The 25834-nt window shown below is 43.7% G+C and overlaps 1 protein-coding gene across 6 annotated transcripts in view; it reads right to left on the bottom strand.

Annotated features, from left to right (window-relative positions):
• The window catches only part of Rev3l (REV3 like, DNA directed polymerase zeta catalytic subunit), a 157723-nt gene that overhangs the window by 87473 nt on the left and 44416 nt on the right, over positions 1 to 25834 (bottom strand). For all 6 annotated transcript variants that reach the window (XR_015644785.1, XR_015644784.1, XR_015644783.1 and 3 more), the window contains 3 exon segments: positions 20576 to 20765; positions 11562 to 11636; positions 7477 to 7637 (listed from right to left, as the gene is read on the bottom strand). Coding sequence is in view for 3 of the 6 variants with exons in the window: in NM_001083966.1 (NP_001077435.1) it covers positions 7477 to 7637; positions 11562 to 11636; positions 20576 to 20765 (426 nt within the window). In the remaining 3 variants the exon portion in view is untranslated.

Below are 25834 nucleotides of genomic sequence, written 5' to 3'. Positions count from 1 at the left end.
TAGCTCAGTGGTTAGAGCACTTTCCATCCTTGCAGTGAACTTGAGCTCAGCTCCTAACACCCACACTGCAGCTCACAAACACTTTTAATTCCAGTACCACAGGATTTAATTTTCTCTTCTTGCCTCTGCAGGCACCAGGTACAAACACGGCAAACACATGTAAATGCAGGCTAAACATGTATGTCCATAAAACAAAAGTTAAAATAAACCTTTAAAAACGCATCTTGCAATAAATCTAACCTAAAAAGGTAAAAACCATGTAGACTGACAATGTTAAGACACTGACAAGGAAACTGAAAAGACTCTCAGAAGATGGAAAGGTCATCCATGCCCATGGCTCGGCAGGAATAATGGCGAACTTCACATCCTATCACTCACATCCTATCAAAAGCAAAGTAGGGAGTCAATGCAATCCTCATCACATTTTCACAGAAGTTTCTTCACAGAAACTGAAAAGAAAAAAAATCTTAAATCTCATGGAAACAAAGGACCCAGGACAATCCAAACAATCCTGGGCAATGAAAGAATGGCTGGACGGTATCCCCATCTAGATCAAGTTATACCGCACAGTTAGACCAGTTGTGTTACTTTTGTTGTCAACTTGACACAACCCAGAGTAATCTCGGAAGGGTGAGCCTCAATTGAGAAGATGCCCATCATGGTGACCTATGGGCAAGCCTCTAGGACATCTTTTGAATGTTGTGGGTGTGTCCAGACCACTGAGGGTAGTGCCACCCCTGGGGAGGTGGTCCTCCGGTGCATGAGAAAGCAAAATGGGCAGGTAAAGCGGAGTAAGCCAGTAAGCAGCGTCCCTCCATGCCCTCCGCCTGAGTTAAAGCGGAGTAAGCCAGTAAGCAGCGTCCCTCCATGCCCTCCGCCTGAGCTACTGCCTCTGGTTCCTGTTTCACCTTCTCTCAATGGACTGACTCAAGATGTGTAAGGCAAACCCTTTCTTCCTTACCTCAAGTTGCTTTGGTCATGGTCTTTATCACAACAATAGAAAGCAAACTGGGACTCTATAGTAATAAACCCAGCATGGTATTGGTATAAAAACAGGCACTGACAAGTGCAAGAGAACTACAGACCACATAAACTCACACTCCTACAGCAATGCTATTTTGACAAAGAGGCCAACAGCACATTAGAGCAATCATCTTCAAAATGGTGCTAGTCAATGCGGATTGCTATGTGTACCAGAATGAACTAGATCCTTATATCTCATCCTGCATAAAACTCAACTCCAAATGGACCCATGACTTCAAAATAAGACCTGATATTCTCAATCTTCCCTACAGAAAAGTAGGAATGCACGTGAACTCAATGGCACAGGGAAAGTCTCTGAGCGTGACCCAACAGGGCGTGCATGGAGGCAAATAACTAATACATGGGATCTCATGAAACTAAAAAGCACACTTCAAGAAACACAGCACCACTTCAGGAAAGAGGTAGCCTATAGAACCGAAAAAGATTTTCCAGCTCACATGTTAGAGGGCTAGTTCTGAAATACACAAAGGACTAAGAAACTAAACATTAAGAAAACAACCTGGGCTGGAGAGATGGCTGAGTGGTTAAGAGCACTTGATCGCTTTTCCAGAGGTCCTGAGTTCAAATCCCAGCAACCACATGGTGACTCACACCATCTGTAATGAGATCTGATGCCTTCTTCTGGTATGTCTGAAGACAGCTACATGTACTTACATATATAATAAATAAATCTTAAAAAAAAAAAAAGAAAACAACCAAATTTAAAAATGGGGAAAGGAAGTAAACAGTGCTCTCGAAGGAAAAAACACAACTAAGAAATATTTTTAAAGAATAGTCAGCATAAGCCATAAGAGAAATGCAAATTGAAACTACTCTGAGATTTCATCTTATTGCAATCAGAACGGCTAAGATAAAAACAAAAACCAAAATAAACCCAAAAATCCAAAACAAATGACAGGGTGAGGTGGCATACCTTAGTGCCAGCACTGTTAATTAAAGGGCAGTGAGTTCCAGGGCAGCCACAGGCATGTAGAGAGATGCTGCCCCAACAACAAATGACAACAAATACTGTCAGGTTTGTGGGGAAGAGAAACACTTATTCATGGCCGGTATGAATGCAAAGTCGCATAGCTACTATGAAAATTAGTATGACGCGGTATGCACTCACTGATAAGTGGCTATTAGCCCAAAAGCTCAAATTACCCAAGATACAATCCACAGACCACATGAAGCTCAAGAAGAAGGATGACCAAAGTGCAGATGCTTCACTCCTTCTTAAAAGGGAGAAAAATATTCATAGGAGAACATATGGAAACAAAGTTGGAGTAGAGACTGAAGGAATAGCCATTCAGAGCCTGCTGTGCCTGGGTGTATAGCCCATATATATGCAGCCACCAAAACTAGACAATATTGATGGAGCCAAGAAGTGCATGCTGACAGGAGCCTAATATAGCTGTCTCCTGAGAGGCACAGCCAGAGCAGGACAAATACAGAGGCGAATGCTCGCAGCCAACCATTGAACTGAGAACAGGGTCCCCATTGGAGGAGTTAGAGAAAGGATTGAAAGAGCTGAAGGGGCTTGCAACCCCATAAGAACAACAATACCAACCAACCAGAGCTCCCAGTGACTAAACCACTACCCAAAGACTGACCCATGACTCCAGTTGCATATGTCAGAGGATGCCTTGTTGGGCACCAATGGGAACAGAAGCCCTTGGTCCTGCCAAGGCTGGACACCCCCAATGTAGGGGAATGTCAGGGTGGGAGGTGGGAAGGGGTGAATGGTTGGGGAGGGTACCCTCATAGAAGAAAGGGGAGGGGGATGGGATAGGGAGTTTATAGACTGGAAACTGGAAAGGGGATAACATTTGAAATATAAATAAAAAAAATCCAATAAAAAAAAGAAAATTAGTGTGGAAGTTCTTCAGAAAGCTAGAAATACTCCCACCACATGGTCCATAACTATAGTACTATGGGGCATATATCCAAAAGACTCCATATAGCCTACTATAGAACTATCTGTGTTCACTGCTACTCTATTAACAATAGCTAGAAAATGGATACAGCCTAGATGTCCATCAACTAATAATGGATAAGGAAAATGTAGACCATTTATCAGCTACTAAAAAATGAACATATGAAAATGGCAGGTGAAGTGTGCAGAGCAGAGGAGGCCCAGGTGAGTGAGTGGTCTGAGTGAATGTGAACCTCCACATGTGCAGGGGCTGCTGAGAACCCCGAGACCAAGCGCCCTATGAACACTGGCAAAGCCATTATCCACAAGGGCCAGACTCAGGACGGATGGCAACGCTTTCCCAGGAGTCAGAGTATGAAGTACTGACCAGTGGGTAAAGACTAGCTTCTGCAGCCTCCTTCTGGAGGAGGCCACAGCCTTGCCTACAGGGGCTTCCTACTCAACTACCTGAGCCTTCCCCAGGGCTGAACAGAATAAATCTGCTGAGGTTCCTATGGTGATAGAAGTGGGGGCCAAACAATGCTGCCAGATCCCATCTTCTTTGCAACTATGTCTGTCCTTTCTTCAACCCCTCACTGCCTCAAGTCAAGGTTCCAGAACCCAAGATACTGGTGATATGGCAGTAAATGGATGGAGCTAGGAACAATCATTCTCAGTAACCCAGACCTGGAAAGACAAATGTTTCCTCTCATTTTAGGGTTAGCTTTTTCCGATGTCAGCTCCATTGAGAATACCTATAGAGGTCAGAGAATTAGTCAGGGACCACAGTGGGGTGGGCTGTCCAATGCAGTGGTGTACCGCGTTAAACAGAGCAGAGAGGACTGAATGGGAATGGGAATGGGATGCTAAGGTACAGAAGGACTATGGGGAATGTCTTGGTCACTCTTCTACTGCTGTGAAGACAGACCATAAGCAAGAAGGGTTGGCTATAGTTTAGTCCATTATTACTACCCGAGACAGACAGACAGACAGACAGACAGACAGACACACACAGAGAGAGAGAGAGAGAGAGAGAGAGAGAGCGCAAGAGAGAGAGAGAGAGCGCGAGCGCACTGGTGTCATGCAAGCAGACAAGGTGCTGGAGAAGTAGCTGGGAGTCTACATCCTGATCTGTAGGTAGAGAGAGACTAAGCCTGGCATGGGCTTTTGAAACCTCAAAGTTCACTCCCATTGACAAACTTCCTCCAACATGACCACACCTCCTAATCCTAAATCTCCATCTAATAGTTTCACTCTCTGGTGACAGAATAGTCACATGTATTAGCCCAAGGGCGTCATTTTTATTCAAAGCACCATAGGGAGGAATGGCGCACATTAAAACATTTCAAGAAGTCACATGAAAAGCTTCATTAAATATATACATACACAATTACAATCACCCCATAACGGGGCAACAGTGTCCCTGCTAAACAATTATAGTCACCCCATAACGGGGCAACAGTGTCCCTACTAAACAATTACAGTCACCCCGTAACGGGTAACAGTGTCCCTACTAAACACCAGAGTATAACAAATAAAAAGACCAGGGCCAGGAATGGCCAGCTCTTTTGGAGTTGGCACCAAGTGAGGTAACATCCAACAGTCACCAAACTGGGAGAGTAATGTTGATGGCAGTGCAAGAAGACAGAGGCATGGCTTGTGAACTAGGAGTTTAAGAGCCCCTTAAAGACAATCATGTATGATACATGTGAATTCTAAGGACTGCCAATGCTCCTGATTACTCTCTAGACTTGAAGGTAAGAACCTACTGTAAACGCATCACATGACTGACTCATAGAACACAAGGAAATCAAGCTGCTACCCACCCAGAAGCCTTATCCCTCCTGGCTAAGTAGTAGCCAGTGCTCACAGGGTGCTATGCTACAAGAGGAGAAAAGTAACCATCAATGTTACTCAGCTATGAATTCTGTAAGCTGTAAAAATGACCAGTTCACTGGTACAACAGTGGCACAAAGGCCCTAGGAGTAAACATGTACAGCCTGCTTGTATTTAAGAACAGTTCCACAGTCTGGCAATGACATTGGGGACATGAACTGGCAGCTAGACAGGCCACAGGCCCTAAAGGAGAATCTACTATTACTGTGCAAAATGGGAATGGTATTACACAGAATTCTAATAGTTTATAAGTATACCCTCAGATTAGTAGTACAACTGTCAACTCTCATAAGATAAGCTTCATTTTGCAGTGGATGGCGATCAGCAGAGAGACCTACAACTGGTCAATACACACCACACACACACACACACACACACACACACGCACGCACGCACGCACGCACGCACGCACACGCTGCAGAATGCACAGACCTAAATAGGCCATCTACATCACACCCCTCTTCCTAAGGCTCAGGGATCCCTGCAGAAAGGACGGACGAGCATATCTAAGAGTCAGAAGCGGCGGTGGAGAACTAAAGGGATCTGTTTTCTGGCCACAGCAGGGCATCTGCACATACAAATGTACAGCAGGTAACACACCGTGCACACAACCTATGAAGCTTTAGCCAGGCAAAATTCTAGCATGGAGAGCGGAGTTGGACAGCCACTAGAAGCTATGGAGATATTGGCAACCAATAGCTACTAGAGAGAGGAAAGTCAGTTTTCTATAAGAGTGTGGTCCCTCACACGTTAACCACTCCAGTGAAGGCCATACATCTTCGAGGACATAGGCAGCACAAACTGTACTTGATGAGATGAAAAAAGTAAGAGAGCTGGAGAGGAGACAGGATATGGATCTGGAGGCATAGAGGGAGGGAGTAAATATGATTTAAATACATGGTACAAAATTCTCAAAGAACTGATACACGGGGAAATGTTGCTATCTTACCTGTGTGAGTGTCTGTCTGCCTGTACATCTGTGCTCCATGTGTGGCTGGGGCCCACCGAGGACAAAAGGAGGAATTGGATCCCTAGAACTGGACTGACAGACTTGTAAACACATGTGAGTGCTTGACCTGGAGTGCTCTGTGAGAGAAGCTGGTGCTCCTAACTGCTGAGACGTCCCTTCAGCCTTTACTTTTCACTCTTTAAAATGTGTTTTCACTGAGGAAAAGTTTTAAACTTTAAGAAAATTCAACTTACCAACTCTTCCCCTCACAGATTTTTCTAAAACTTCCCTTTCAAATTCAAGGCTGGGCAGATTTTTCATCTAAGATACTTGATAATTTATGTTTTATATACATATATATTTATTTTATATATCTCTATATATACTTTACATATATATGTAATGCATTTTAATGACTTAAAATGTATAATTCATTTGGAATGGTGGTACAGGTCTGTGATCCCAATTGAGGCAACTGAGGCAGGAGGGCAGGAATAGTAAGTCCAATGCCTACATGGGGTACAGACTGAGGTCAAGGCTGGCCTGAACAACGCAGTGAGACCCTATGTCAAATGGAAAGAAAAAGAGGGATGTAGCTTGGGGTAGAACGTTGTTCTAGGATACATAGACCTCTGGATGCAGACAGTGCAGGTGTGCGTGTACGAACACACACACAGTATAAACCAATAAACTATATGTCCTAGTCATAATATATGGACATCCAATAAATCCAGAAATAGTTTCTGAAATGACTATTCTTTCTCAACTGAATTATCATAGTACCACTGTCAAAGTTAAACTGACTATATGTGATTGCTTTAAGTGTGAACCTACTTCTGGCCTCCAAAGTGCTACCCTTTCACAAAGAGGATAACAGGAGGTCAAGCCTACCTCGTCCTTCCTTATATGACATTTTTCTTAACGATTCTTAGGATTTAAGGAGAACTACTCATTCAGACAGTCTGATTTCTTATGAGAGATTTTATATTACGCCAATCACTGAGAAGATGAGGAAAGAATAATGTTATTAAAACTTGAGGTTATTAGCTCGTGTTATAGTTTGTAAGTAAATAAATAAATAATTTTGGCCTTTGAAGGGGAGTAATATACTGGGTTCAAGGCATTAATTGCTATGGACTTAAAAACTTATAGACTTATGCCTGCTTAGGAGTTACAGGGCTGGGAAGTTTGAAGATTTCAGAATCAAAGTATAAAAGTTTCCTTTTCAAAGTGACTAAAATATTTGAAATCTAGGACAATGCCTACATAGTTCCAAACATGAAAAATCTTCAGTTGTCTCCTTAGAAGAGGGTGATTTACATAGCACGTAAGTATCTTCATAAACTAGTAAATTTATGTGTATGGGGATTTTTGCCCGTTTAGCATTTGTGTGCTTGGTGCTTTAGGGTGACACTGGACTCCTTGGGACGGGAATTAAAAATAGTTGTGAGGTACTTCGTGGGTGCTGGGCATCAATGCTGGGTCCTCTGGGAAGGCAGCCCCTGCTCTGAACCACTGAGCCTCCTCTAAAGCTCTGGAAATGTCCTCTGCTCGGTGTTTCCTGACACTCTCAAGCTCCACTCCCAGCATTCCTCTGTTCCCTATCCACTCGGCACCCGCTTCTCAGTGTGTACTACTTTGTAAGCCACTCGTTCCATGACACCCTTAATCTGCACTGGAAAATGAACCGTACCTTTCCTTCTTGCTTTTCGGAACTTGACAGCAGCCAGGTTTATTAAATTCATTCCATAAAGATTGTAGTCAATGAAGAGCTGTAGGAGGTAGGGAATATGCGCTTCGTGAGGCTGGTAAAATTTATTCATTATGGCTCCACTTTGCAAAAGTTCACAGATCCTAAATTAGAAAAAGAAATATAGGATTATGTTTTTTAAAATATCAAATGAAGCAATGATTACAAAAATATAGAGGACAAAAAACCCAACTAATACTCAAATTTTTCATTTTACTTTTTCTAGAAATATGCATTTTATTTCAAGTTAAAAGTTTAAACCACAGTTTTAAAGACAATAAATTTTTCTCAATGAAAAAATAATTCATGGATTAAATGGAGAAAAATTTAAAACCATATTAAGAAAACACTTAGAGAAATTCACATCTGGCGTAAGGCAAGCGCTTGGCAAGGCAGAGCAGGGGAGACGCCTGTGCCAGCCTAGGCTTCCCACAGGACTCTGTCTCCAATCACCGAGATGCAGCCAGCCCTCCAAAGGTAACTAACAGTCAACAGGCTCTTTTCTCAACTCTGTACTTAAAAACTTTACCTCCCTTATCTATGTGTTGCCTTACGTGCATTCTGTTTACTGAGTGAACTGGGTGGGATCAGAGGAGATCCTGAAGCTGGGGTCACTGATGGCTGTGAACCACCACGTGGGTGCTGGGAACCAAACCTGGGTCCCCTGCCAGAGCAGCACATGCTCTAACTGCCCAGCCATCTCTTCAGCACCCCCCAAATGGTTCTTATACAGGCTTATACCTGTCATTAATTAAACATGTTCTCACCTTGGTTCCCACTTGCACTGGGTCTCAGACACAGGCATTAAACAGAAAACGAGGAATTGTAACTGCTCTGGGCAAACAAAGATTTTTAAAGGGACACTTGTGAATCTCAAACTACTAAAACAAAGAACTCCCAAAATGAGGAGGGAGTCCTCTAGAAATTTCATGCTGGGAGAAGAAAACAGCACCAACTGTATGGGGAACTTGTCTCTAGAAAAGAATTCACACCATTCTAACAACTTGTCAGACCAATTTCAAGGATGAGACTCAGGCCTAGTTAATGAGGACAATGGTGGGTGGCACCAAACCTTGAGCAAAACTGTTTAAATGTGTAATATTCACTTTCTAAAGTTCACTCTTACTCCAGGACGGTGACAATAAACTGGTATGCGTGTAAGGGGAGAGGGCTGCCTAGATAGATGTGTTTGTCCTTCATCCCAATGTAGCTACATTGAATAAGCCTTTTCCTGCTTTCCACTATTTAAAAAAAAAAGAGATAACTTCATAAACAGAACTTCCCCAAAGAAATACCAATTGTAATTTCACTCTCAAGACAGTGTTAACATCAAAATGTTTGTCCTTCACAATAGGGAACAGAAGCAACAGCAACAACACACACCACAAAAGTCCTATGCCAGGAACTGAGGTGCAGAGGGAGTCCCTGCACACCTTCATGAAGAGCAGTCTATAGCAGAAGTCGGGTTACGGACAGCCTACTTAAAATGTGAGTCGGGCTATAGACAGCTACTTACTATGAAGTGGTAGAATTTGCTAGAGGAGTAAGTAGCAGGGAAGTTAAATAAACTCCAAGTTCAACTTTCTGAAGAGAAGGAAGAGTGTTTCACATTAACATAATGGGGTACAGTGAAGGTCAGAAGAGAGCAGTCTATTCAGGAAGTGAAGTCACAGATACTGTATGCAGCCTAGTATCAAAAACTAAAAGAGAAGCGCCAATAGTCAGATTACGGACAGCCTACTTAAAATTGAGTCGGGTTACAGGCAGCCTCGTAACTATGAAGCAGTAGTAGTTTGCTGGAGTAGTAAATAGCAGGTCAACAAAACTGTCATTATCAGGAGGCGATGATGGAGAGGCTAGACTGATGGCTGTAAAACAAAAATCTGCCAAAGATTCAGGAAAACTGTAAGGGTGACATGGTCACACCTGAAGAACTGGCAGGAGACGGACGGTAAGGTCGGGAGGATTTCTTGTTTAAGCCGACTGGTAGTGATGTGTTTATTGAAAATGGAATGAATGAAAGAAAAGTAGCTTTGGTTTTGTCATTTTGTTTTCAGAAAAACTATAAGCAAACAGCTTTAAGCATAGTGAGTTTCAGCATAGTGGACATTCTGGCGGAGGTTTACATACTGAAAATGAACAGGAAAAATCATAATAATGTTTTAATACCGCAGACATAGCTAATATAATTTTGAGCTCTATGTACTGAATGGGCTGTGTTATAAATGCATAACCTCAGGCAAACTTACTACAAGCTCATGCTAATATCTTACAAAGAAAGTGATGAATCGTCAAGAGATTCTAAATGTTATTGAGAGAGAGAGGATGGCTCAGTACTTAAGAGGGCATATTAGTCTTGCAAAGGACCCAGGCTTGGTTCCTAGCACCCATGCTGGGTGGCTCGCAACCACTTGTAACTCCAGCTTCACAGGACCAAATGACTGGCTTCTGCAGGTGCCCGAACTCACATACACAGCCTGCAATGTATTTTTTTTTAAAACTCATACACGCAAAAATGAAAGGGCTAAAGTTTACATCAAATCGTCTCTGTGAGTCCTCGTTCTTAAGCACGCTGCTAGTGTATTCACCCTGTGAATGGTTTCATGTATTCATTGGGAAGTCAAGGGAAAATTGAGAGTACTCACACTAACCTAAAGGTCACATGTACACATGCACAAAATGAGTAATGTAAACAGGAAGGGGGAAGATGAAGGCAGAAAGGCAGTGCCTGAGAAAGTCGCCCGCCAGCAGTGAAGGAACAGCAACAATACACAGCGGCACCAACACGGAGGATCACCTAAGCATGAGACTGACCAGAGGAGGCCTAGTCTCAGAAACACACCTGAGTAACTGAAGGTCTCCTACGTAGTGGCACAGCTCAAAAAGTAAGACATAACACGAACCTAGCAGGTTAGTGAACACAAATGGGTTAGTGGACTAGTCTGGGTAGAAACCGTAAGAAGTAAAGAATGAACAGGAGGTTAAGACATTTGATATGGCGAGAGAAGTCTTTCAAGAGTGGATATGTGAGAGATGGGGATGGTTATATGTAGAAACGTGTGTATGTGAGTGTTCCAAGTAAAATTATCAATATTAACATTTAAGTGGCATGAGGAAGGGAGATGGGCCAACTGACACAGATAAAGGTGTCACTGACAAGGGACAGCAAATCAGTCTGGTACACACATCAGAATCGAACGTGGGAAACCACAGGTAGGTACTCTCTTAATCTTCCCACCATCTCTCTCTCCCTGTGTGTGCATGTGCATGTGTGTCCCCATATTCACGTATACACACACACAAAATTTGGTTAAGTACTCAACTGGTTTAATTCCGAGTAAACCTCGAGTCCTTGGTTGTTGTATCTCTTTCAGTTCCTTAACTCACCACGGAGAAACATTCAGCTTATATCTTACCAAATGGTTAACTTTCAGCACTGTATACTAACTGGCCGAGAAGTTCCTCAATAAGACAAAATCAAGCACTCATCTAAAGGGCCACTATTATACTTTACTTGCTATTGTGTACACTTAACCCTTGTGAATTTACAATGAAATATGTGTTTGTTTCATTCCTGCTTTCAATAACATGGGTTCTGGAATAACTGGGAAAAGAAACTAGATATAGAGGACTGATCAAGGGCAAAACGAAAGCAAAGAAAATTAAGCCTCGAGGCGGCCAGTGAGGAGTCAACAGAAAGCGAGCTCACCGCGGTCGTGCTTCCACAGAGTCCACCTTTTGAAATTTACAGTTGTCTTGTTCTTACTCATGAGTATATGGCCTGGTCAATGAGCTACTAATACTACACCAGACAGTTATCATCCCTCCTTGCAAGAATTCAGCTGACCTGCCTTTGAAATACCCTTCATCCAGCTGAAGCAGTGGCTCCCTTTCTATTCACACACAGACATCATACACACTTTACTGTAATGCCGTTATAAATTACAAAGCCTCTTCTATCGTTTTCTTTTATTAATATAATGTTTACGTCATGTTTATTTAGATTTTGGGTTCGTTTATCTTTGTACCTTTTCACCATTGCAGGATTGTAAAGATAGATCTTCATAAAGTGTCTTTCCTTCTCATGATAACCATAAAAAGGCCTGAAATATAAGAAAAAACATGTTTTAAAACATTTCTGTAATTCAAAGATGAAATAATGCAACTTTTTGTCCTAATTAGGCTCTGCTGGCCTAATTCAGTCTTCTTACATTAATATTATCCAAAACACATTTAAATGTACCCCAAGAGCTTTCTACTAAACCTATTAGAGATTTATACATGAAGAAACATCAAAGCAGTCAAAGACTTTAAAATTTTCCCTTTGACAAAACTTGGGACCAACAGGGACAGCAAACCATTTCTACCTTACATTTAACCGCCATGCCTCTGTGAAGACGCTGCTATTGTTACTGTGGCTGTCTGAGCCAGAGTGCCCCCCATAGGCTCCTACATCTGAGTAACTGGTCCTGACGTGGGGGACTGTTGGAGGGGCTGTATCACTTGGGGTGGCTTTTTTGCGTTTCAAATTCCCACCCCAAGCCTAGCCTCCAAACTCTTTCTTTTGTACGTTACCCTGGTCACAGTATCTTGTCGTGGCAATAGAAAAGCAACCGATGAGCCCACCAAGCACCACCTCCAGACACACAAGAGGGGCTTCACACTTGTGCAGGCTCAGTCTACTGAGGTCCCCATGACACTTCCTGCTTAGTTTGGCTTGGCCTGCTTGAGGACCCTGGGAATCCACTAGACAAACGTACTGGCTCTCCTGTGGCCAAGAAGTAATAGAACAGCCTGTTCTGAGATGCTTGATCCCACACATCCATTCTTAACTCTAGAAAAGAGCTGGAGAAACTTTTCTAGGAAGGTCACCCTTCAGGAGTCCAGTGAAGGCACTGATGTAGCTCTCAGGCACTGGCAGTACCACTCATCTCTGTGTAGGCCTTAAACAGTGACACGCACCTGTGACCAGACATGTCACACCCGGGTGGAACCAGCCAGCGATCTGACCCTATAATCCCCAAACCACCGCTGGCTACGGAAACTTGCAGATACTGCTGGCGTTGATTACAACCGAAAAGGCTGAAAACACACACACACACACACACACACACACACACACACACACACACACCTCATGAGGAACACAGATCAGCACAGTACAATTAATCAAAACAATAGTAAGTCTCTTACTACCAAAGTCACTCCACAAATAGGTACGGGAACTAATCAAGCACCAGATGCATGAACGCCAGCATAAAGAAGCATGAAAATTAAAAGTGTCATATGGTGCGTCTAAGGAAGCATAGTAATTGCTAGTGAGAACACAGAGAAAACATATGAATTAGTTGGCAAAAACTTGAGAGAATGAATTTCCTGAAAAACTTAGTACAATTTTAAGGAAAACCAGACAATTAAACTTAGGAAGATAATTCAAGACATAACTGAAATTCACTAAAGAAAGATCATAAAAAAAGAACTCATTAAAACTCTTGAAGATCAATAACACAATGAATGAATAAGTACCTAGCTGACTGAGAACTCCAGCAGTAGAACCAAGCACAGGGAAGAATTTCTGGGCCTGAAGACAGTCTTTTGCAGTAACCTGCCCAGATTACTGAATTCCATTAAGCAGGTCAACGTTTACTTCATCAGAGTTCAGATCAGAATGGAAAAAGCATTAAAAACATCTAGCCAACAAAACCTGTGAGTGAGGATGCTGGCACTGCCCAGGCGACTGTCGAGGTTAAAGGCAGAGGGTCAGGGGCTCACAGTAGACCTGGCTGTGTTATATTTATAGTCACGTCCAGAAAGCTCAAAGTACTTCTAAAACATTTCATTTAAAATGCATCTTTCTGAAGAATATTAGAGTCAAAATGCTCTAACTCAAAGACAAAGTAAAAAGTTGAAATAAGAAAAGTATGACAGCACTGGAGTAGCAGTCTCAGGAGGACTGGTGTCTCTTTACGGCAACAGGACACTGATAAGACACTGACTGACTTTGGAGCCAGGCTGACAGCCAGTCCCAGCAACTCCCCCCCCAGCCCCCTTTGCCATTCAAAGAATGAAGTTTTAAGCACAACACAGAGATGCACAGTGGGTGATTTTTAAGTGGGTGTTGGGGATCAGAACCTGAGTCCTCATGCTTGGACAACAACCACTGTTCCTACAAGTAACAGGAAAGCAGAGACAAGAGAATGTCTAGAAGCTCGTGGGCCTAACACACACAGCAGGAAAAAAAGAAAGAAAGGAAGAAGGTGAAGTCGACACCTGAAGTTGTCCTCTGATCCCATGTATGTACCATTGCACACAAGTGCCTACACCCACACAGACACACAGCACACAAGTGCCTACACCCACACAGACACCATGTACACACCCACACAATAATTATGCTAAAGAACACAGTTACTCATACCCTGGGTCACAGCTATCTCTATTACTGTTACCAAGCAATTTCTGTTAAATTTTTATTTTGCTAGTTGCCCACATCTGAAATGTGCACACATCCCTCCTTGCCCCTTCCTTTAGTGATATCTCATCACTCAGTGCTCTCTCCCGGGCCTTCTGAACCGCGTTAGACGCACCTCTCAGGTGCTCCCTTGCTTGCTATCTATCTCAGCCCGGAAAGCTCCGGTCCCGGCTTTTGCCAGCTTCCTTCCATTCTCACAGACACAGATCTCAGCTTAACTAACCTCCCTCGCGACTTATGCTATGACTGTCTCTCTCGATCTGTCACCCTTTGAGTGTGCTACTTATGTGCCTGGTGCCCACTGAGACCAGAAGAAAGTGTGAGATTGGACGTCCTGAAACTGAAGTTACACCTCTGTTAGCCACACATCCTGGGTGCCTGGCAACAAGCCCTGTTCCCCTGCAAGAGCCCAGGCGTCCCGCCCATCATCCCATTTCTATCATTTTATAAATAATACTTATAACTTTGTCGTGTGTGTGTGTGTGTGTGTGTGTGTGTGTGTGTGATGTATGCTCACATATGTACAGACATGTGCAGGATACACACATACATATAGCATGTGTGCACACACATGCCTGTAGAAGCCAGAGCTCAGGATGTGTTATAACATTGTTTCTATAATTTGCTACTGTTTCCATGAAGAAAAGAATAAAAGAATAGCTAATCTTGGGTGTCAGCTTGACTACAGTTGGAATGAACTACAAATCTAAGCAGTTGGACATCCCTGTTAGGGATTTTGATTGGAACGTTTCAGGTAGGAGGACCACCCCCAATCTATAGAAAGGACACGGAAGGAAGAAGCTTTTTGCTTACTTGCCCTCCTTCTCACCGGCGAGTTCATTTACCCTGCTGCTGAGGTATTCCTGTACCCTACTTCTTCAGAATTTCAATGTACACCAAAGATCAGCTGAGACATTCTGCCCCATGTACTGAACAATTATTGGATTCTTGGACTTTGTTTGGAAATAACTACTGTTGGACTAGGAGGGCCACAGCCTGTAAGCCACTCTTAATAAACGCCCTTTATAAAGGTATAAAGATTCATTCTATCGATTCTGTTCCCCTAAGAAGCCTTGACTAATATACCGGGATCTCATTTTCTTAATGGTAAATTTCAACTTTTTCCTATCCTGATGGTATTTTTCATATACATAAATGCAGCTCTCTTAGGAGTAGGTCATCTTTACTTAGACAGCGGAGGACAGCCTACATTTATTTATGTGGTCCATATTACCTTTGCTTTTCTTGGTTTTGTTAACAACCCTTAGTGCCTTTTTTTTTAGTTAGTCTCTTAATTTCAGACACTGAATATTTAACTATGAAATCAAAATTATTTGGAAATCTGTGATTCTGGTTTCTTACAGATTGCTCTAAAATATAGCTTAGAAATTCTATACATTGTCTTCTATTTTTTTTAGTCAAAAATGAGTCTCTGAATAATTGTATCTTGCTAAGTTGGGGGCTAAGAAAGATCCGTCTACATGCAGGTGAGCACTATCCAAATCTCAGCATGAACAAAAAGATGGAGAACTGGGATGCAATTCCCTCCTGTCCTACCGACCACAGCTCCAAGCTCTCCAGTTCCCGTGCATATGGACTCTGCTTCTAGATCTTGATCAAATGTGTGCAAGGTCTCAGGCCTTCAGCCTGGAGCTGAGAATGATACCATCAACCCTTCTGGTTCTGAGGCTTTTCTTGAACTGGCTACCAGCATCAGAGGGGTTTCAGCATACAGACTGACTGCTTCTCAGCCTCTCTAACCACATGACACAATCCCTAGCAAATGCTGTCTCAACATCTGAATCTATGCTCTTACCACAGCTACATCTGTATCCTATTCTTGTCTCTCTTTTGCCTAATACTGTATTCAACACTGTGAAAAGGTACTGGTATGTACTAATAAACAAGTAAATGTGGTTATTTCTTCAACTGAACTTTTAGCTAATAAAGAAACTAAACTATTCAAGTTGTGTTAAATGCTAAAGTAACCAAAAATGAGCTAATATACTGAATATACAGTCATGATGATCACGAGAACAGCGTACTTAGACAGTAGTCATGCCTGTACAAAGAACTCGGGTGGGAAACATCTGGTATAGACAGGAACTGCAAGTAAAGATGAAAGACTTTAAACTGACCCAATTAATTATAACTCAGTTGAAAAAGACTATCCAAAGGAAAGTGTGGATGAAGATGTAAGAAAGTAGACAGACTTAAGGTCTGTACTTTGAGTGTACACACACATATAAACCTGAAACATCCCAGCATGGGCTCCAGATCTTTGCTCCAAGTGTGCTCCACCAATACAGACTCAAAATTCTGAGCAACACACAGAATATCCTGTTGTCGTTCTTGACACATCTCACAACTCTCAACTGACTCTTCAGCAAGTCTGACCCTCAGAAGACATCCAGAAGCCGATAATTCTGCACAGCTTCCTTGCTGCTACTGCAGTTCAAGCTACCACACTTTATTACCTAGGCTGATAAAATAGCCATACTGAGCTTCCTGCTTCCCTGTCCATGTCCTCCCACGTCTTTGCTCTCCTACAGAGTGCCTAAGGCAACCCTAGTAAGTTTAAGTCAGACCCTGGCTGTCCAATATCATGCAACAGCTCAGAACAAAACTCAAAGTCCATAGAAGAGTCGCCCGTAGTGACTCCCATACTGGAGTGTGCGTCAGAATTGACAGAAGGCGTATAAAAAGACAGATCGCTGGTCCCCAGTCAACAGAGTTTTCTATTTAGTAGATCCAGGTAGGGACGCAAGTTATTAGGCCTGCTAGTTTAAGCTGTCTGAGAAAGGAATGCCACGTAAGACATTTATTAAGAACCCATGTGAAAGGAAGCAAGCAGAGATACAAAGGGCTAGGATGGCCATCAGGTTTAGATTCTGATCGGATCCAAGACAAAGGAGGAGGAGGAGCTGGGAGTCATTTTCCACCGTAGTCCAATACAAAACAAAGAGCGGAGCAAAACGATTGCATAACCAACTGTCAATCATCAAATAAGAGACTGCCTTAAAGGAGCCTCTGGGGAGCCTTGGATTTCACCATGGTTCACGTACCATCTTGGTCCTTAAGAGGTCTGAGAGCCACAATCTCAACTGTCAATCAAACAGAGCCAATGCTGGAGACACTGCCAACTAGTGTGAAAACTGTTCCTTGAAAACCAGAGCTCTGCACGACTCTCCTCACACACACCTTCCCACTCCCTCTCCTCACACACACCTTCCCACTCTCTCTCCTCACACACACCTTCCTCCTCTCTCTCCTCACACACACCTTCCTCCTCTCTCTCCTCACACACACCTTCCTCCTCTCTCTCCTCACACACACCTTCCTCCTCTCTCTCCTCACACACACCTTCCTCCTCTCTCTCCTCACACACACCTTCCTCCTCTCTCTCCTCACACACACCTTCCTCCTCTCTCTCCTCACACACACCTTCCTCCTCTCTCTCCTCACACACACCTTCCTCCTCTCTCTCCTCACACACACCTTCCCACTCTCTCTCCTCACACACACCTTCCTCCTCTCTCTCCTCACACACACACCTTCCTCCTCTCTCTCCTCACACACACCTTCCCACTCTCTCTCCTCACACACACCTTCCCACTCTCTCTCCTCACACACACCTTCCCACTCTCTCTCCTCACACACACCTTCCCACTCTCTCTCCTCACACACACCTTCCTCCTCTCTCTCCTCACACACACCTTCCTACTCTCTCTCCTCACACACACCTTCCTCCTCTCTCTCCTCACACACACCTTCCTCCTCTCTCTCCTCACACACACCTTCCCACTCTCTCTCCTCACACACACCTTCCCACTCTCTCTCCTCACACACACCTTCCTCCTCCTCTCTCTCCTCACACACACCTTCCCACTCTCTCTCCTCACACACACCTTCCCACTCTCTCTCCTCACACACACCTTCCCACTCTCTCTCCTCACACACACCTTCCTCCTCCTCTCTCTCCTCACACACACCTTCCCACTCTCTCTCCTCACACACACCTTCCTCCTCTCTCTCTCTCCTCACACACACCTTCCTCCTCCCTCTCCTCACACACACCTTCCTCCTCCTCCCTCTCCTCACACACACCTTCCCACTCTCTCTCCTCACACACACCTTCCTCCTCTCTCTCCTCACACACACCTTCCTCCTCTCTCTCCTCACACACACCTTCCCACTCTCTCTCCTCACACACACCTTCCTCCTCTCTCTCCTCACACACACCTTCCTCCTCTCTCTCCTCACACACACCTTCCCCCTCTCTCTCCTCACACACACCTTCCTCCTCTCTCTCCTCACACACACCTTCCTCCTCCTCTCTCTCCTCACACACACCTTCCTCCTCTCTCTCCTCACACACACCTTCCTCCTCTCTCTCCTCACACACACCTTCCCACTCTCTCTCCTCACACACACCTTCCCACTCTCTCTCCTCACACATACCTTCCCCCTCTCTCTCCTCACACACACCTTCCTCCTCTCTCTCCTCACACATACCTTCCCACTCTCTCTCCTCACACACACCTTCCCACTCTCTCTCCTCACACACACCTTCCTCCTCTCTCTCCTCACACACACCTTCCTCCTCTCTCTCCTCACACACACCTTCCCACTCTCTCTCCTCACACACACCTTCCCACTCTCTCTCCTCACACACACCTTCCTCCTCTCTCCTCACACACACCTTCCTCCTCTCTCTCCTCACACACACCTTCCTCCTCCTCTCTCTCCTCACACACATCTTCCTCCTCCCTCTCCTCACACACACCTTCCTCCTCCTCCCTCTCCTCACACACACCTTCCCACTCTCTCTCCTCACACACACCTTCCTCCTCTCTCTCCTCACACACACCTTCCTCCTCTCTCTCCTCACACACACCTTCCCACTCTCTCTCCTCACACACACCTTCCCACTCTCTCTCCTCACACACACCTTCCCACTCTCTCTCCTCACACACACCTTCCTCCTCTCTCTCCTCACAAACACCTTCCCACTCTCTCTCCTCACACACACCTTCCTCCTCTCTCTCCTCACAAACACCTTCCCACTCTCTCTCCTCACACACACCTTCCTCCTCTCTCTCCTCACACACACCTTCCTCCTCTCTCTCCTCACACACAGCTTCCCACTCTCTCTCCTCACACACACCTTCCCACTCTCTCTCCTCACACACACCTTCCCACTCCCTCTCCTCACACACACCTTCCCACTCTCTCTCCTCACACACACCTTCCCACTCTCTCTCCTCACACACAGCTTCCCACTCTCTCTCCTCACACACACCTTCCTCCTCTCCTCACACACAGCTTCCCACTCTCTCTCCTCACACACACCTTCCCACTCTCTCTCCTCACACACACCTTCCCACTCCCTCTCCTCACACACACCTTCCCACTCTCTCTCCTCACACACACCTTCCCACTCTCTCTCCTCACACACACCTTCCCACTCTCTCTCCTCACACACACCTTCCTCCTCTCTCTCCTCACACACACCTTCCTCCTCTCTCTCCTCACACACACCTTCCTCCTCCTCTCTCTCCTCACACACACCTTCCTCCTCTCTCTCCTCACACACACCTTCCTACTCTCTCCTGTCATTCTCTCCCTCTCCTACTCCGGCCACCCCGACTCTGGCTTACTCCCTCACTCCACTGTACTCTTTTACATCTTTGGTAGTTATTGTCACTAATCTCGTCAATGAGACCCTTCCTGAGCACCCTGTCTACAACTGTACAGGTTCTTATATTATTCTTAGTGTTTTCTGTCTTCTTTCCTTCTGCACCGATTACCATGTAACAGATAGACAACTCTGTCTCATGTAATGTGTGCTGCTTACTGCCCTTTGCTTGTTGCTAGACTATAATCTCTACAGAACTGTCTTGTTTAGCAATATACAGGTAAACAGGTTAGATCTCCAACATCTCCAAAGATCCACGAGTTGAAGGCACTACTGAGAAGATACCTTTAAAATGTATGGGGTGGGGGGTTAAGTCATTAGGAGCATGTTCTCAAAAGGATTTACGGAACAGGTCTCTTCCTTTTCCTTTTCTGTGTTTCCTGGCCGATGACAAGTAATTTATTCAGCTGTGTGTTCCTGTAATGATGCAGGAACTCTTAACACAGGCCCAAAGCAACTGCACCAGTAGGTCACAATATAAACAGAATCTAATAAAATGTCACTCAAGTTAAGGACTTACTCTTTATAAATTCATTGTCTCAGGTGTTTTGATACAGTGACAAGAAGCAGAGCAATATACGAAGGGCCTACAACAGTACATACAAGAGGTCCCATAAAGTAAGAATGAATTACATGAATTTCTACAATTCTAGGAAGCAGAAAAATGGAAAGGGTTAAAATATAAACTAGCCATTTATTTTTCATTCCAGTAAAAATTTACTTTGTAAAGCTTGAAGAATAAATTCACCATAGCTCCATTATTATGAAAGTAAAACTAATATGAACAAAATATATTTCACGAGTGTTTTCCTCTAATTAAAATAAAAAAAGGCATAGAGAGAAGGGAAATGTAAAGACAGTCTCATACTTACATTCCTGATACTAATGACACTTTGAACACATGCTGAGCAGTGGAAGATGGATTGCCTAAAGCCACATTAAGTGCTCTGTCGATACTGAGTGCCATCTGAGAGAGATAGCGTTCTGGCTGCTGTCCATAGCCATCGTATGGCACATAGAGGTAAGGAAAGACGCCATGTAGATGAAGACACGTCTTCTGACCTAAAACGTAACACAGTGCACAGTTTAGTCTCGAGACACATGCAGCCATAAACATTCAGAGTGCAAGTCATTTAAACGTTCTAATGGCGATACAGCTCATGTAGGGCAGAAGAAAACCAGCTCACAGCCACTGTGCTGAGCATACTTAACAATGAGACATCTGTAGGCATGCTGTAGTCGTAAGCACCGTCCTGTATTACTCAAGTCTGTGTAGTCTGACACACGTAAGGTGTGTAGCTGCTTGACTGTTACAGTCTGACTGGATTCATGTGCCTCACTGAATCAGTGTTAACAAAGCTTACAAAACTCAACACCTACCAAAGTCAACAATACTTCTTTGCATTCATGTTTGCAACTGAGAAGTTTCTCTAAAGCAGAGACAGCTCTAGAAGAAAAAGACAGCGAAAAGGAGTTCTTAGGTGTGAAATTTTGGTAGCGGGGACAGGAAAGAAAGTAAAGATAGAATTTTGCCATTAGGAAGGAAAAAGCTAAGGTATAGATCAGTTGAACGTGACAGAAATGGATTTCTGCATAGTTAAAATTCCTATTTGATGGAATGGTATTTATTATAAGGAGGAACAACATGATGGGGTGGGGGATCCAAATGCATAAAAACAAAACAAAACAAGACCGCACATTTTTCAGATGCCGAAAGGGGACTGACCACCAGCACACGACCCGGAACAGCCTCGACACAGGAAGGAATGAGGGCTGAAGAGAGGGCTCAGCACTCACTGCTCCTGAAAGAGCAGGTTCAGGTCCCAGGAGCCGCCCTCGTCCGGCCTCCATAGGCTCCTGCACACATACAGTGCACATAAATCCATACGGGCTCTCATGTACACACATAAAGAAAAACTAAGTCTTTTGTGAAAGGAAAGAAATACCAGTAAGACTCAAAACAGGAAAAGCAAGAAAAAAAGCCATAAACCCCAAACTCACAACGACAGAAATGTAAAGCAGAGGCGTTATTACTTCCCTGAGCCTGGCAGGGCTCGGGTCTGCAGAGCACTACCCTTAGTCCTTCCCCACCACACACACACCACACCCACCCACACACACACCACACACACACACACACACACACACATACCACACACACACACACATACACACCACACACACACACACACACACCACACACACCCCACACACACACCCCACACACACACCCCACACACATACACCACACACACACCCCCACACCCCTACACACACACCTCACATACACACACACCCCACACACATACACACACACCTCACACACACACACATACCCCACACCCACACACACACACACCACACACACAACCACACACACCCCACACACACACCCCCACCTCCCACACACCCCCCACACCCACACACACACCACACCACACATACCCTACACACACACACACCACACACACCCTACACACACACACCACACACCACACACACACCACACATACCCCACGCACACACCTCACACACACACCCCCCCACACACACACACACCCCACACACACCCCCACACGCCCCCCCACCTCCCACACCCCCCACCCCCCCATACACACACACCCCACACACACACACACCACACCACACATAGCCTACACACACCACACACACACACACACACACACACACACACACACCACACACACACACACACACACACACCCCAAGTACACGCCATTTGTCCGATTCCAACAGGGAGAAGAGCAGTGATGGAGGAACACATCTGTGCTCATGTTGCTCTTCACTACCTTGCACTGTTTCTGTAGAAAACTGTTCAAGTTTCTTTCTACCTGGATCCCTCCCTCTGACCATTGGCCTTTTCTTTTGGTAGAGTGGCTATTTTATTGATCACTATTTCCCATGTCTGGCTTAGATTTATATAAAACATACAGAAAATAGTGTGGACATTTTATCATAAAAACACTGGTCTTCCCGACATAGACCCCACCCCGGAGACAGGGTCTCTTAATGTGGCTCTGAATGTCCTGGAGTCGCAGAGACCCTACCTGTCTCTGCCTGCTGAGTGCTGGAATTAAAGGTGTGCACCACGTCCACCCATCTATTTTTAAGGCATTGTTACAAATAGAAATGGCATATCTAAAAGTGATTACATCTAGCAAAACTAGAAAGGTCAGTTTTATAATAAATAAGATCTAGAACTCCTAGGCCACAATATTCTGATTATTACTTTAGTCTGGAAGCAAGCTTGCTACCTAGGAGTGCATGTGTCGGGGGCGAGTCCTGCGGGCAGCAATACTCTAACCCCAACTACCAGCCGTCCCAGTTTTGAACACTTAGAAACTGCATTGCCACTGCATGGGAAAGTGTTTCTATTTAGACCAGCAGTTATGCAACTTAATTTCAAAGGAATGAAAAACCATTTTAAATTAAAAGCAAATTGTGTAATAAATTGAGATCTAAATACAATTATTTGCTAAGGTTATAGTTTAAAATTCTTCAAATAAAGAAAATTCTAGTATTAATGATAAGTGTCTTAAGAAAAGATATCATCTGCAGATGACCTGCTTACATGATTTCTAAATACTTTATACATGCGAGTGTTAAACCCTACCCTGGTAGATAGAAGCCACAACTGAATTAACAGCAAATATGCTAAACCAGAGATTGAAAAATTCAGAGAGACAGAAATGTTTCCTTGAAGTTGGCAAATAAATTCGAGACCACTGATTTGAAGAATCACTACTAAGACCCCACAGGCAACTGTAAGAACTTAAGAAAACATTTTTTATGATCAAGGTATGTTAATGGAATTTTGGTTAAAATGCTTAAAGAAACAAGAAATGATTACAAATTTGATTCCCAATAATACGGTATCTTTAAAAACTCCATACTACAACACTTTTTCCATTTTCTGCTTAGTTGGAGTCAGGAAAACTACTCTTCTATTCATAAGCTTTGGAATTACAAATGTGGGATGTATGTATGACTTAGGGAAAGGCAGGACCTATACAGAGGATAGGCTGCACGTTTTACATCTGCTTCTTTCTAAAACGTACAAACATCTTTGCCAACTATGCAGCTCCTCATGTTGTGGGGACCCCAACCTAAAATTATTTCATTCTGACTGACAACTGCAATTTTGCTGCTATTGTGAATTATAGTGCAAATGTCTGATGTGCAGGTCTCAAAAGGCTGAGACCTTCTGGTCTAAGGCACATGGTGTTAAGTAACTGAAGCTGGACCCGAGGGCACATTGATAATCTGAAACCAACCATCTTTTTCAACATTAATTAAATGCTCAATTTCTAAAATGTGAATGCTGGCTTCCTTAATCTTTAACTTCTCAGTTCTTGATTTGTATTAAAATTGTGTTTTCTTAACTCAATTGATGACAAATTCTTTGGAACCCAAAAGGAATTTTTGTTTGAAGAACACAGTAATTTCAGGGCTCATGTACAAAATACATGCAATGTGTTTACTAAATACTTACAAAATGAAAGCATGCTCAATAAAGTAGTTGATCAGGGGACGACATGAAGTAAAAGCCTGAATGAATCTGAAGACAAAGTGATCCATGAAATCAAAGGCTGATACAGGAGGGAGTGGGCACGTGAGTTTGGTGAGAATTCCCTTTTGCTTAATTCATGCTCGGAACACTCACTCCACCCACAGCCATACTGACTGCATCAACCCAACCCTACCAGTCTCTGGCCACTGGGGATGGCTTGGTGCCTCACAAGTACCATTTCCCGGCAAGAACAACTGCGTATGAACTCCTGCCATGGCTAACCGCCCTGATATGGAATGGGCATCACTATAAACTCTGTAATTCTACAATGGCACTGTTTTCTCTTACAAGGTTGGACCATATCTATTGCCTTCTGACAGCACTACCCCATGTAAGTGCACGGACAGCATAGCTGCAACATCTCATTAGAGATAAACTATTCTACTTCATCAGTCAGGACGGGGTGCAGCTGGGAGAAAGCTGTCTAAGACATGTACAGTTGGACAATGGGTACCACAAAGAGTTGCAGTCCAGTGAAGACCTTGCCTTCAGTCCGGAGACCTATCTGCTACACCACACCAAGAGATGTGATGCAGAGAACATATTTTAAGAATCTTTTTACAAAATTAATGAAAATTAAAGGATTTTAATCTAATAAATGGTTTTGACTGCTTAGAGATTTAGGGTATTAGCTATTTCTAGGTGACATGTGGATCTAAGGAAACATTTATTTCCTTGTCTCCAGAATTTTATTAGGTAATAGTTTATAATAAAAACAGAATAATTTTATAATAAATATTTTGATATGTATATATTGTACAATGATTAAATAAGGCTAATTAATATCCATCACTTTGCATACTTGAGATTAGAATTTTAGTATTTCTTAAATTAAAAGAAAACCTAATATTTCAACAAATTTTAATTTTTTCTTACTTTTTCATAAAAGCTGGGACAAAGCTAGGAGGACAGAAGGTGAGCAAAAAGTTCCACTCCTAGCCAGAAAGCTGTTCCCAATTGATAGCAGCTGGCTGGGGGAGGACGCTCAGTTTTCTTCAATGCGATGACACTGGGTATGTCAACCACAGTCCAAGGCAGGCCTCGTCCTCTGGAGTAGTCAATACAGGCCTAACTCATGCATTCTGTGGGTTTTGTTGTAGATATTGTGAGAGGAAGGAAGAGCACAAGGTTGGGTTTGTATGTAGGGAAGAGGGGGTGATCCAAGAGGCACAGGGGAAGGGGAAATAATATAGCTGAAATATAATTGCATGGAATTCTCAAACAAGTAAAACATTTTTTAAAAGCTTGGAGAAAAAACCTAGCTTAAAGCCTTTAAAAAAAAAAAGCTAGCTAATCATTAACTGTATTAGCTAGCTATGCAGAGAGATCTAAGAATGGAGGCTATAGCAATCAGCCAGCAAAATTACCAAAGAAATAAAAACAACAGACATAAACATCGAAGGTGTAGAAAACCTGACTTTAAAAACTACTACTGGGGCTGGAGAGATGGCTCAGTGGTTAAGAGCGCTGACTGCTCTTCCAGAGGTCCTGAGTTCAAATCCCAGCAACCACATGGTGGCTCACAACCATCTGTAATGGA

The sequence above is a fragment of the Rattus norvegicus genome, chromosome 20 (assembly GCF_021556685.1).
Source record: "Rattus norvegicus strain SHRSP/BbbUtx chromosome 20, alternate assembly SHRSP_T2T, whole genome shotgun sequence".
NCBI classification, from domain to species: Eukaryota; Metazoa; Chordata; class Mammalia; order Rodentia; family Muridae; genus Rattus; species Rattus norvegicus.
Note: the sequence above shows the minus strand (reverse complement) of the source record. Positions and strands in the feature narration are given on the sequence as shown.